The 13777-nt window shown below is 40.1% G+C and overlaps 1 protein-coding gene across 1 annotated transcript in view; it reads right to left on the reverse strand.

Moving 5' to 3' along the window:
* LOC105144579 (uncharacterized) overlaps positions 1–13402 on the reverse strand; it is a 101544-nt gene extending 88142 nt beyond the window's left edge. Inside the window, exon 1 of the mRNA XM_087408731.1 lies at positions 13240–13402. Coding sequence (XP_087264857.1) covers positions 13240–13402 — 163 coding nt within the window. The remainder of the gene's footprint in view (positions 1–13239) is intronic.
* Between the last annotated feature and the right edge of the window lie 375 nt (positions 13403–13777).

A 13777-nucleotide genomic window follows, 5' to 3' on the forward strand; every position in this document is an offset into this window, starting at 1 on the left:
ATTTTTATTCGTAGATTTTAAGGTCACTTGTTGCTTGTTTAGTTATGTCGGGGTACACACGCGCCGTCAACACACCAGCGCATGGATCGGCTGGAACACGGGCGAGAGAGAAAGAGAGCGAGAGAGAGAGAGAGAGAGAGAAAGAGAGAACGCGTAAATGTGTGTGCTCAGCGGGGGCGTTCGCTCTGGTGTATCGTAATGCACGTGGACAAAGCAATCCGCCGACATGTGTTGAGGATGCTACATGCAAGCGCTGGATTGTGTACGTGGCATCGGACCGATAGGTGGACGCCCTGTCGATTTCATTTCCCCCATCGGACCATCGGATGGCAAGGGGGTGCGCCGGCGGGGTTGAGCGTTCCACTATTTTTTTCTGGCTTTTTGCCCCTTTTTTCCGGGGCGTCCGGATTTCGCGTTGCGGTTTTTTTGCGCAGCTTTCGCTACTCGCGCGTGGTGCTCCTACTCTTGCATATCTCTCTCTCTCTCTCTCTCTCAGTCGATCTCTCACTCTCTTGCTCTTTCTACCACTCGCTACGTCTATCGAAATGTTCCAGTCTCTCTTACTGCTTCTTTTCACACTAGTTTTCTCTCTTTCTCATCGCCTAACTCTCTTCCCTCTCACTCTATTTTTTCTGGCTTTTGCTTTTGTTTTTTGTCAACCACCGTTTGCCGCGTTGCGCGTTCGTTTTGTTTAGTGAGTTATGTCACGGCCACCAAATCGATCTTCGATGTCTGAATACGTGCGTCGGAATTGCGAAGCAATAAGAATTGCGATACCAAATCTTAAAAGTTTAGAACAGCTTCTTATAAAACATACGATTACTAATCAAATTTCATTCGATTCATCTTCAGACAGGATTATATGCAGGATTTAAACCGTATATTAAACTCATAAAGAGTACGTATATTTTGTATACAGTATGAAAACATGGAATTTATTTTGCGCAATTTTATAAAAGATATTTTGTAAAATCCGAGAAAAATATTTTCTGTCAAATTATTTGATACCGACTTATGCCTTGGTTTGAACATGAATATATACTAAAGCCATTGACAAGAAGCGTGTGCACACATGTACACAAAACCGAATACATATGCGAGTGTGTGATGGTTGATTTGCGAGCGTCCAGCTTCCATAGATCGAGCAGATCAATGGCATCGACTCCCTAGAGTCAGTCTTTTCGCCCATCCTACTCCATCAAGTTGTAATGTGCATGTGCGTGATCCGCTAGAACTGAGCGACTGACATATTCGATTCCAATTATCGAATGCGTGTTGTCGTAAACAGGTGCAATACGGGAAACCTTAAACTGGCTTATCGTGCAGTCATTCACGTTGTCTGTTTAATGATAAAACGATCTTCGAGTCTCATCCTCAATATCTTCCTCTTTATCAAAGACAAAAAAATTTCTCTTAAATTACGATATTCTGACCGTTGTATAACTTGTCTTTCATTTTTATTCCGGCACAAAATTTGCAAAAGAAATCTTGAAAGCAGCGATACCAACTTTTCCTTGAAAATACATCGCGTCTGTTCGAAGAATTCAACAGACTGCTGAAAAAGAACATGACCGATAAAACTCTGAATATTCGTTATTCAAGCTATTCAAGCATGAGGAATATGAAAAGTGCCTCATATTCTTGAACAATAATGCTACCATTCTGACGCTAACTAGATAATATGCGATCGCGATTTGCATCAAACTGATGCGATCCTGGACTATCGTTCGAATCTGTACGGAAAAGTCTAACTCGATGCTGGACAAACATACAAACGGACGGACGGATTGGTGAACCCGCTGCTGCCGGTGACAGCCACGGTATTAACATTCCTACCCGGCCAGCAACTTCATACTCAATGATATACCACAGCCAAACGCGTATACGCGCGTACACAAGCAAGGCGCGCGTTGAAACGTATATATATGTACGATGGATTCGTGGCCGCACCGCCGACGGAGGATATTGGGGTGCTTTCGTACTCGTTTCACCATAATAATTCGCCGGCATACAAGTACGGGCGTACCGTACGTTTGCACGAAGGTCGGCTACGTCGGTACTGAAAGGTACCTCGGTTCAACTTCGCGCACCCCTTCGCTCCGACCGCTACCCTCTTTTTCTCTCCTCCTCCCCCCTGCGCCACCGTACTCCTCTATACTTTTCTGTTTCTCGCTTTCCCTCGGTCCTGGACTGCAGTCAGAGTCGCTCCTCTTCTCCACCTTTGACCATTCGAATTAAACCTTTTAACTGTCGCATTGTTTTTGATGGCTCATTTTCTCCCGCGAAATTGTTATTTAAACTCGTTCCGCGCTACATGCGTACGTCGGATAACCGGCTACTTCCGCTCGTTTCACCTTACTCGATCACTTTCACTCGTAATGTAATGCTTTTACTCATTTTGACAATTTTTTCCTCTTTTCCTTTACAGATCTCCTATTTGTCGATATGCTGTAGCAGTTCATAGAAGAGCATCGAGCAGAAGTAATCCGAGATTCTTAGGATAACTACGATATGATACAGACAAAAAGGTAAGACTGATTAAGTTCAAAGCATAGAAATCAGATGCCATTTATGCAGTGATATTAGTCGCGTTTGAATTTTAATATCGATCCAACTGATTGGATCATATCCTTAAACATTAACGCATCGCTGTCGAGGTTTGTAACCATATAGGCGATACTGGAATACCCTGAATCTGGAATTACATTAATTTTCAATCTATAAGTATGCAACTTGAATTTACATACAACAAAGATATGAAGATACGCGTATCCATCAGTCGTAGCGCATGTATGAAGTTTAAATTGCAACAAGTAACGTACGAGAATATATCGCCGATAGCCATTATTCGCATTAAAACTTACCACTGTCGTCTTCATCGCGGTGCCATCATCGTCGGCGAATCCGTGGGAATTCCGGCAACGAGTTACACATTGTCCATACGGACCCGTACTTGCGGCCTAAACCGAAGCGAATTGCGGCTGGGTATGAAAGCTTTCAGAATAGGCCCGGGTTTGCTATATTAGCCCGTAGTTAGATTTTAGTTTAATGATTTCCGCCGGACAATGTCCGCGGTAATGGCGTCCGAATCCCGTTCGCCTCGTTCTACCCGAGTACATTCTCCGAATGGTTCCGCGGCGTGAACCCGCAACACGTTCCTCCACGCACTCAGGCACGCGCGCATACACGTGTGCCGTTCACCATCACAGAATACATCCGTAAGTGGCGGCACTTATTGACGTCCGCGCGTCCGCGATCTTAACAATGCAGATTGAAGGTACGCTTCCTAGCGCGAGGACAACGGACAAATCCGGTAACTATGACGACCGATTGTCGCTCCTGGGAACTTGCTCACGTTACGTTCGTTCAGAAATTCCTAGCCTCTACGTCGTAGATGCATTAGGCTTTGCTTCGTATACTTGTATAACTAAATAACATGCAACGAAAATCGTCGAGCGATGCACGGATACAAAGCTCTGTAATATTCAGGCAAATACCCTTCGTCACATTTTCTGTTTTCCATAGATTTGCATCACAATTTGTACAATTAAATACGTGTCGAATTTTGTGAAAAATTTAAGAAAAATCTATATGTTGAAAGTAAGAGATAGAAGATTGTAGAGACTGTTTTTATTAACATTTTTATATATCTCTTTTCAATCCGATTTATTTTTGAGATCTCCTTCTGCGAAACATCTCATAAAACCGTTACAATCATGTATGAAAATAACCGTTGAAACTAAAAGACTGGTGGTTTAGTGCCTCGAAAGGATATCCGGCTCTTTAAAAGGGCATCTGACTATCGCCAACGTCTTCGCTATGGTGAATGAGCACTCGTGCACATGGGGTCTTACTTCCTTGAAGGCCCCCTACAGGTGCACCCCATGCCAAGATTACATGGACACGCATCGTACTTATTCCTTCGTACCTTTAACGCATGGTAGATTCTCTCAACCGACCGTCTTGCACGCATGATTCCAAGTCGGTTATTTCTTATCTGGCAAAATGAACCAACCGTTTGCCATGTGTAACAGTTTTACTGGTCATCTTAACTCGTATCTATCGGTAACATTAAGATAATTCTCCAATTGATAAGAAATAGTTACAGTCCTATCTTCAATTACGATAGTAACGTATCATCTTACAAAAGCGTCGATATAAAAGATAAGAAGATATAGAAACGACTTTTGCTATGTAAAAAAATCAGGATCGAATCGCGGACGCGCGAAACACCGCGTTTACGTCCGCTTCATTAAGCAGATAAAATTTGCATTGTATTTTAAATACAATAAACAGGTAACACTGCGGCGAACTGATATATCCGCGTAGCGATTGGTTTAAAGTGGTTTAAAGGGAGGTCGATGGTATCGAATTCTCTTTTTGATGCACAGCCAAGAATATTTTTCCTCATAATACCCAAGCGCAATGCACAGATAACAGATTAATATTCAAACAAATAAATATTTATTTTGCAATCAGGCAGCAACAGGTAGCAACGTAATTAAAGCGTGCAGTTTAAACATTATTTTAACAACGTTTCCGGGCACTGACAGGTATGCGATAATTATTGATGGCAATTAGAGGTGTGCGGTAATGTGGGATTATGCGGATTTATAATTTAATCGATATCATAAAGTGATATTTAGTTTTTCTGTTTTATACAACGAGATCAGCGGCCACAGAAAATTTAACTAAAGCATCAGGCTTTTATTGGAAATTATAAATCGCACACGGCCTGTTGCACATTCTGTTTAATTACTCATATAACATTAAGTTTGGCTTGTGCAGAGAGGATAGTAGCTCAATTTGCTGTTTCAACGAATCATCAGAACTAGCTATCTACGTTCTCGGATATCTTTACATGACTACGAGCTCTACTAAGTAATTGTATGCGGAAGTCTAACAGTGCGATAGGCAGCATGATAATTGAAGGGCGTGACGCGAGTCAACGTATACAGAGTATTTCAGAAGTTACACACCCTTTCTACTATAAGTTATTTAGTAAAGACGTTGGATGAAAGCGTTATGTGTCATTTTTTTTAAGTACTATATATTTTATTCACATTCATAAAGTTCGCATTTTTTAATATTTTTTTCCTTTTTATTATTTTCATTTTGAAGATTCAACTTTATATTCGAGACCAAGAAATAGATAATGCGGAGTCATTATCACTTTTCTTAATATCAATATTAACAAATAATCACTTTTCATAATAATATTAATAAATATTATTAATAAACATAATCGAAATTAATACAATCGTTCTTTATATCGCATGAAAGATTCAAATCGTAAATTTCCGTCAAAATTGAGAAATATTATTAATAAAAATGAGGTCGAAACTTTTTCTCTACTATATATATATATATATATACTATATATCACAGATAATTCTGAATCTATGCTTTTTCTATTCTTGTTTAAAATCTCAGAGAGATTTGCTGCTTTGATCCACCGCAATCCACGCTCACCTTTTTAATTCGCAGAGGCCTTTATCCTTTCGACATAATTATTTCGAAGGCTCTCGGCCTTCGTAAAAATATGAAATAACGGCAAACGCGCACGTTGCATATATTCTGCAGGTGTCTTTTATATTCTCATTATCAGCCGAAATAAATGACTTTGTGATACAAAGTAGATATAACCGTTTGGCAAACGAATCTCCTTTGAACAATTGTATAGTTTTAATAATGGAGGAAAGGCTGATTTATAGATTTGTCTATTTGAAATATAAATAAATGTAGAGATAATGTAACACGTACATAGAAAAAGTACATATGCGTTAATATTAAAATGTTTCACCATATACCAAATTCTGTTACAAATGCAAGTAATCGAGTTTTACACGCGTATCCACATCTAGTGCTAGATAACCGTAAGGGACAAAGATTCCAATCAAGATACGGCTACTTGCTTCGAAACAACAGTATCTTAGTACGGCGTTATCATCAGGGGACTATCTTTATCTGCTATAACGTTCGAGACTCGCCGCATTCACGGCCTAAGGGACATTCAAGGAATAACAAACCTAGTATTCAGACACGAAAAGTTATAACCATGTGATTAAAACGTTCAATAATAACTATCTAAACATTTTTTACATAATTACAATTGTTTAACTCATAGAAATGAATTTAGCGATTGAATGTTCTAGATCATAATTGAGAAAACAAACTGACGCTATTTATCGTCATTTTGACATCAAAATGATGTTTTGAACATCAAAATGACATAGTAATGTCAGCTTGTTTGGTGGGAAGTTTTTATCAATTACTTTCGATTTTATTAATATTTTCAACAAATATTTCAAGCTATTGAAATATTAATGTAAAATAATTTTAATATTAAAAGTAGTATATACAGTATTAACATCACGAATATGTTATTACTAAAAGGCTGCATCGGATCATGTTTCATCAATTGATGCAAAACCGAAAATAATTACAATCGACGAGGATTAATTTAGATTACGCTAATGCGTATCGTTTATTACTTGGAAATCAAAAATACAAACGAATACCATTGATAGAGTGCTTTTTAATTAAGCCGTCTTGTAAATTGCTCTCTGTCGCGTTGGCACAGTGGATCACTTCACGCTAATTTTTCGCTGTTAATTACAAGTATTTGTTTGATTATCGACACCGTGGCGAGTCAATAATAAAATCACGAACCGCGTATAATTGTTTTTGTGATCATGAACATTTTGTCAATTTCAAACGCTGCCACTGTGATTCGATGCGCGCGGTTTCGCGAGTACTCACTTTAATCGGCGAGAAAAATGGTGGGAGGGGATATAAATCGATGGAAAAGCCCAGCGTGAGCGGGAAAAGTGTCGGCGACACGCGAGCGTACAATGAGATATTAATACTCCCATTTGGTTTCGATTTCCTGGAAAAACGTTTGATGGAGATAAAATTACCGGCAACAACGGTACAGCGCCACAATAAATCAACCGCACACCCACCGTCATTTCCATTGTATAAAATCCGGCCAATTATGCGGACTCGATGAGGATCGTATCGATCATTATCTTTGATTTCATTAACGATGAAATTTAGAATGAAAATATCCCATGACATATTTTTGATCGTTACATCGTTAATGATCCCCGTGTATATTTATTCTCTCAGAGACCATTAAACGGGTGGATTTTCTATGTAAAGTTTTTCTCTAAATAACAGATTTAATAATTTGGTATAAAACTTTTTAAATTAAGAAATTTATTCTCTCTGGACATAAGATATTCAAGAATTAGCTTTATAAAAATACAAAATTAAATAATTAGAAAAAGTAAATATTTTTTTAAAGAAATTGTTGATTCCAAGATAAATTTACACTACCCCAATTTCAAGTATGAGAAAGCCAATGTTTGTCGATTTCTTGCGATACCCCACGCAGTGGTTTCGACAGTCGTTCCATTGAGCGTCGTGTCTTCGCGTCCACGATTCAACCGGCATAAACCTTGCTGTATCCACGATGCAAGTTATCATGTCAAACATGATCATGCTCGCAGCCTAACCGTGACTCGTCCCACACACGATTGCGTTCGCACTCAATAGGGTCACCGTATCAGTAGGTTGTGTGCCACCATGATGCAGGGACACGGTGGTTCACCCCCGCGAGTTGCACCCTCTGATAATAGCATTATGATTCGCCTGATTGTGGAAATAAACACGGGATCATACGGGGTGCGACGTATACATATACATATATATATGTAAATACATACACACACACACACACACACACACACACAACACACACACACACACACACACATATACATACATACATGTGCGTGTACATGTGTACGACGCAACGACTCGGACAGTTCACGCCGCCGGTTAAATACGATGTGACAATAAATTTCGTTCCGTCGATCGACTGGTCGATCGCATCGTCGATAATTACGATCGTGCGATTATCTCATCTGTGAGCGGTAACGATGCTGCGGTATAATTCACAGGTGATTATTCGAGCAGTATGCGTTTCATCGAGAATCAGATCGCTGCATTGACAGAAGACATTTATCAACTCCCCGAACAACTTTATATTTATGTACATTTAATTGAAATCTTCAGCATTTTATGATCTGATTATAATTATATATCTATAGTAGATATGATTTATTTAAGCTTATCGATCTATTTTTAAGACGCGTGATTTTTAAACCCGATTTAATGTAAAAATTCAAGTAATAATTGAAAATATAATTTTAGCGAATAAAATATTCAATGTATCCGATCATAAAGCAATATCTTCGTTTTAAAAGTCAATTTTATTTGTTCTGAAAAGATATGCAACTTTTAATAGGAAACTTTTAAAGTAAACGTTAAGCTCGTAGATAAAATGTACAATGCTGTTAAATTCGTAAATATATCGATATGAAATATATATACTTTTTGATTACTCTGATATCAAATACACACGAGTGTATAAATATGAAATATATAATAGGCAGAAGAAAGCATTGTTATCTATGGTAATATTTATAATAGATATGATTTATTCGAGTTTGCCGACTTATTCACGGTTAAGACGCGTAATTTTTTAATGATTTAAAATTTAAATAAAATAAGTAGAAATTTAAATAATAATGAAAAATATGATTTTAGCGAATATATTTAATATATCTGATTACAGAGCAATATCTTCATTTACAAAATCAGCTTTATTTCTGAAAGTGTATGAAACTTTTAATATAGGAAACAAAATAAACGTTAAGATTGTGGACAAAATATACAATGTTGCTAAATTCGTAAATGTGTCGATATGAAATACGATAGGCTCCTTGATTCTGAAACCAAACATACACGAGTGCATAAATAAGCAACATACATATATAATAGACATCAGCAAAACAAAGGCAACTTTCGAAATATACATATATATATATACACAAAAATATTAAAATCGTAAAATATTAAATTAATGGAAAATACATACAAAGGTACGCGTTCTTCCACTATGCGTTTATGAACCTTGACCGTGCCAAGATTCCGACGATGATCGACGCTCGCGCGAAGCGTCGAAGGCGCGAAGTCCGCGAATATTTCGTAGGACGACATCACGTGCAACAGGCGTCTCGGTAGGGAGGGGCACGTGCGTTCGGGCTGCCTCAGAATCTTCGGTATTTGATCGGTATCGATGGCGACCAATACGTGCGCATCGGTGTACATAGGCGACGCGCGCGAACGTGCTGGCGTGTGTTTGTACGAGAATGTGCTCCGACTAGTGTATGGGTAACAGGGTCACTGTGCCAGCAGGACACGAAGGGGTCGTACACCCCCTCGTCCCCGATTGTCCGAATACGTAACAGACTATTGGCACTACCGGTGTATCACGTTTGGTGTAGATCAATCGATCAACCCCCATTGATCGCGTTACGTGCTTGCTCATACCGGTGCTTTACTATCTATAAACACTATTGCGCGGATTCACTGTCGCTTTAGGTATGCGTCGACCATTAATTATCAAGGCAGATAACATCAGTTGCCAATGCTAAACCGGTGTAGCCAGTGTAATATGTAAAAAGCCAGGGGACCGTCGAAACCATTCTGTTTCTTTCCAAATAATCGATCGCGTACGTTTGTCCCAATACAATTATCAATTTAACAGTGTAATCTGCGATAAGATTGTCTCTGACAATATTAAATAACCTATCGTATTGTAAATTATTCGTCATTTTATCTCCATATTAATATTGTTAATTTAGAAGTTCATCAATTGTCGACAATTTTCCAAGAAATTTTCGACATTATTTTGGCTGTTAAAACGATTGTCTTATCAATTCCCTAGAGTTCTATTAATTATTCCTGCATCCGCAAAGTCGTCTGTCGCGTGACTAGAAAAGGGTGTGGCTGTCATCCGGATAGTCGCCGAATGAGAGATTAAGACATCACGCGGCGCTCACATAAAAGTAATGTCGGGTACATTTGCTAAGTCAAGTGATATGAATTTACTTTTATCTTATTTTCTTTTATCTTGAGTTGTCAAGAATATTTATGTATTCTTTAAAACTCGGTATGATTATTAATTATTAAACCTTAATTATTAAACCTTCAACGTGTAGACACACGCGTGAAAGATATGTACAGAGTGCGGCGCCGCACTCTGTATATCTATTTTTCATTACCTTCCCAGTGTAATTAGAGTACATTTTGGTATCTTTGCGCAAGGCAATTGTATTACATTTCCCGTAGCGACTGAATGTAATTATTTTTACAACGAACCAGCCTGAACCGGAACGGTGAATGCGACTACTAATGATTCCACGGCATATCGGCACGATATACGAATAACAGTCGATGAATTTGCCAAAAATTCAGACGCGTGTAATATGCTATTGTTTTCACCGAGCGAATGGAGCGTAACATCTTGTTCGAACGGCGTATGGTAGAAGAATCCGTACGCTGCGAATAATTGTGGACGGATGGAGAATCGATGGTCAAACTCGACGCAGAGAAGACAATTCACGGGCTTAGCTGTGTAATAAGAGACCGGTGTTTTTGGCTCGGTATGGGACGATGTTGTCCGGCCGCCGGATCACCGTGCATGGGGATAGAACGTAGGTGAAATGAGGGGTGAAGGGTGTCCAGTGACGATAGGTCGCTATGGCAACCGACTGCACCGTCTCACCACCCCGTGCATCCCCCATGGCTGCAGTCCGAGTTTGCGAGCGGAACTGCATCCTGGCAGAATGGGAAGAGAGGGAGGACGACGGAGAGGCACCCTGAATTTCGGTGGATAAGTGCGGAGGCACGGAGACGGGGTTTGAAACGAGGGAACGGACAGTCACCCCTGCGAATCTATGTCTAATGATTATCGCGTATCCTCAGTTCGTCGAGATCCCCATGGAATTTAGCCTTCCACGTTCATTAAAAATATCAAAGCCTCGTCGAATCGAGGAATCCCCTTCGCGATGGCTCATATGACGGAAGAGTCTCTACTTGATAGATTCGAATTATTCGAATATAAAGCTTTGTACAACATTAATAACTATTTATTATCGTATTTGATACGAAATATTTTTTTCTCTCTCGCCGTTTACTACAAAAAATATAAAATAACAAGTATGGTCAATTCGCAATTTGCTTAAGGCAAATGTATATACGTCAAAGTGCAAACGCACATCAATGGGGTTAATGGCACGAAAGAAATTGATAGAGTAACGCTTGGCGCACAGACACGCGATCGGAGATAGTCGAATAACGACTTTTACTCCGCGATGCAAGCAGCGTAATGGTCACTCCCGGCGAATCTCCTTGAACGAGGCCAATCGTAGCCATTCTGCGCGAAACACGACATTAGAGCTCGCCTCGTGCTGATGGACGTGCACGCGACTTTGAGAGTTTTTCGCGGAGAGGGGTAGCCACGGGTACGGAAGGCGCATTACATTATTTATCTTATTTATCGGAGTTTGCGCCATTTTCTGATCTGATTCAACGATAGTGGTCACGTATGACCGCCTGGCGTCGGAGACAGCACACAAGGTGGCGTGTCAGAAAATTATTATATGCCTTACTTTGCCGTCTGTCTGTGCCGAGTGAATATTTTATTAATTCCATAAAGCGTCCATATCGGCTTATATTTGTGCGCCGGAGGCCTCCATCATGTCGGCGAACACACGTCAAAAATGCCAAATGCCCTTTATTTGAAGTAACGCGCTGCTTCCGCGAGCTATAATTGCCCTAGAGCGAGGCTTTCGCGTTGCCAAAAGCGGATGATAGCTAACACTCGTCAGTAAATCAATCAAGCGTACAGAAAGTGTTGTTGAAATATATTGCAATGTGTTTTAATATATTTGAATGATGCTCTCTCTCGCTCCCTCTCTTTCGTATATTCGCAAGACAAGAAATTACACGAAAGATTGAGCAATATTAACGTAAGAAACATTTCTAAGGAAAACTATTATTCATAAATATAATCTTGCATCTATGAATAATTTTACTTTGATCAAGGTGAAATCAGAAGTGCGGTCACACACACATACACACACACACACACACACACACACACACACATTAATTGGAAACAAGACGATAAAGGAATTGAAAGTTTGATGACGCGGAATAAGGTGCGCCCGGTATCCTTAGTTCCTAGGGCCTAAGCCGCAAACTATGAATTTATGCAAATCGAGATAAGACTGGCACGTCTCCATGACCTCGGCCGAACCCCCCATAGCCGCCGGGGTTACGTAGTGGCTTACAGTTCGGACTTCATGCCCTCCGTACGAACCGGACTAGCCAAACGGTCCGAACTATCCGCGGACTTAACCGACTGTTAAGTTCGACTTGAGTTACTCGCAAGACCGACCCCGTGTAATCCGAAGGATCTCAGCGAAATGCTCGGCATGATTGTGTAAGCGCCACGCTCTCAAGTTGCAAAGGAGTCTCGACCCTCTCAGCGATATCGTGGTTTGATCAGGATAGAAACCGGCAAATAATAAGCAGCAGTCGAGAAGTTGCCGTCGTGCCGATGGTGGAAGTTGAAGGATGATCGTGATTCTAGAATAATTCGTGCAATCGTGCCGCGACGTTCAGACAGGCATGTATCAATATTTCGATAAACTAGGTCAACGCAAAACAATATATTTTTCGGGTCATTGGCATTCAGTCAATACAATTTTAAAATACAATACTATGTAACAAGAGAGCTTACTAGTATTTCTTTTTCTTTGGTTGACTATCTGGTACAATACAGGCCAATCGACTTTGTTATAATCACTCTAAATAGATGATATCTTTCTGCAAGAGAAGAAAGATTACATAGAAGGGCAAAATATTATTTACTTTTTCTTATTATTTACTGATATCTTGTATAAAATTTTATTAAGATTCAAGTTTAATCTTTATTTCTTACTCGTTGTATGTTCACATCACGATATGATATTTTAATATTGTAAAATTTTATTGATCTCTAGAAGAACTTTAGAGATAACGGAAGGAGCGAATCGATGGTTCTCGCGCGTGTGATATTATAAAGTTCGTCTTGATTTCAAGCTCATTTTTTTCCTCGACGTAGGTAGTACCGATAATATCGTCGTGAATATTTCAATGTGCGCTTAATCGCTACGATTCGTCAGAATAAAAAAAAAAAATATATATATATATACATGTATACTTAGTCGGTTGAGTTCCAAGGAAATAACGAATGCAAGAAATCAATTCCAGGCAAGATAGCCGAGGCGGAGCTTCGTGCATGTGATGGACTGTCACGTGTATACGTTCGCGCGATACGTTCGAGGCGAGAGACCCAGGCTAAGCCGACGATAAGATCGGTCGCGTGAGCTAGCCTAGGGGGTAGTTTGCCCCAAATGGCTAGTCCCATTTCCCTTGTCTCTAAGTAGTCGGGTATTTGTATCGCCGTGTGTATTGGTGCGCGTCGCTTCGGTATTCGCATTCTCCTCAACACCGACCTGTCCTCGTCACCGTCACACTTTACCCCCTCCCCTTCATTCGTCGGATCAGCCCGATAACGGAAAATCACTAGCGCGTCCCCGATGCCGCGGCTATGCCTGACAAAGCGTACGTTTAAACGCTCTTTTTGTCCACCCGTCGAGCGAAATGACAAGATGAACGGTAATTTTCGACTACGGCGATGTCATCGAAGCTAGGAATATCTCCCATCGTCAGCTCTAAATCCTTCTGGACTTGGAGCGTTCATGTCGGACAAGACGAGCGAGTTCTCGAGCGTCCTCGAAGCACCATCAGAAAAGTAGCACCGACGAGTAGTAATCTGGCGACAGTTTCATTAACGCTCTTCCGGTGGATCCGT

Source organism: Acromyrmex echinatior, chromosome 8, assembly GCF_024713525.1.
Source record: "Acromyrmex echinatior isolate Ae372 chromosome 8, ASM2471352v2, whole genome shotgun sequence".
NCBI classification, from domain to species: Eukaryota; Metazoa; Arthropoda; class Insecta; order Hymenoptera; family Formicidae; genus Acromyrmex; species Acromyrmex echinatior.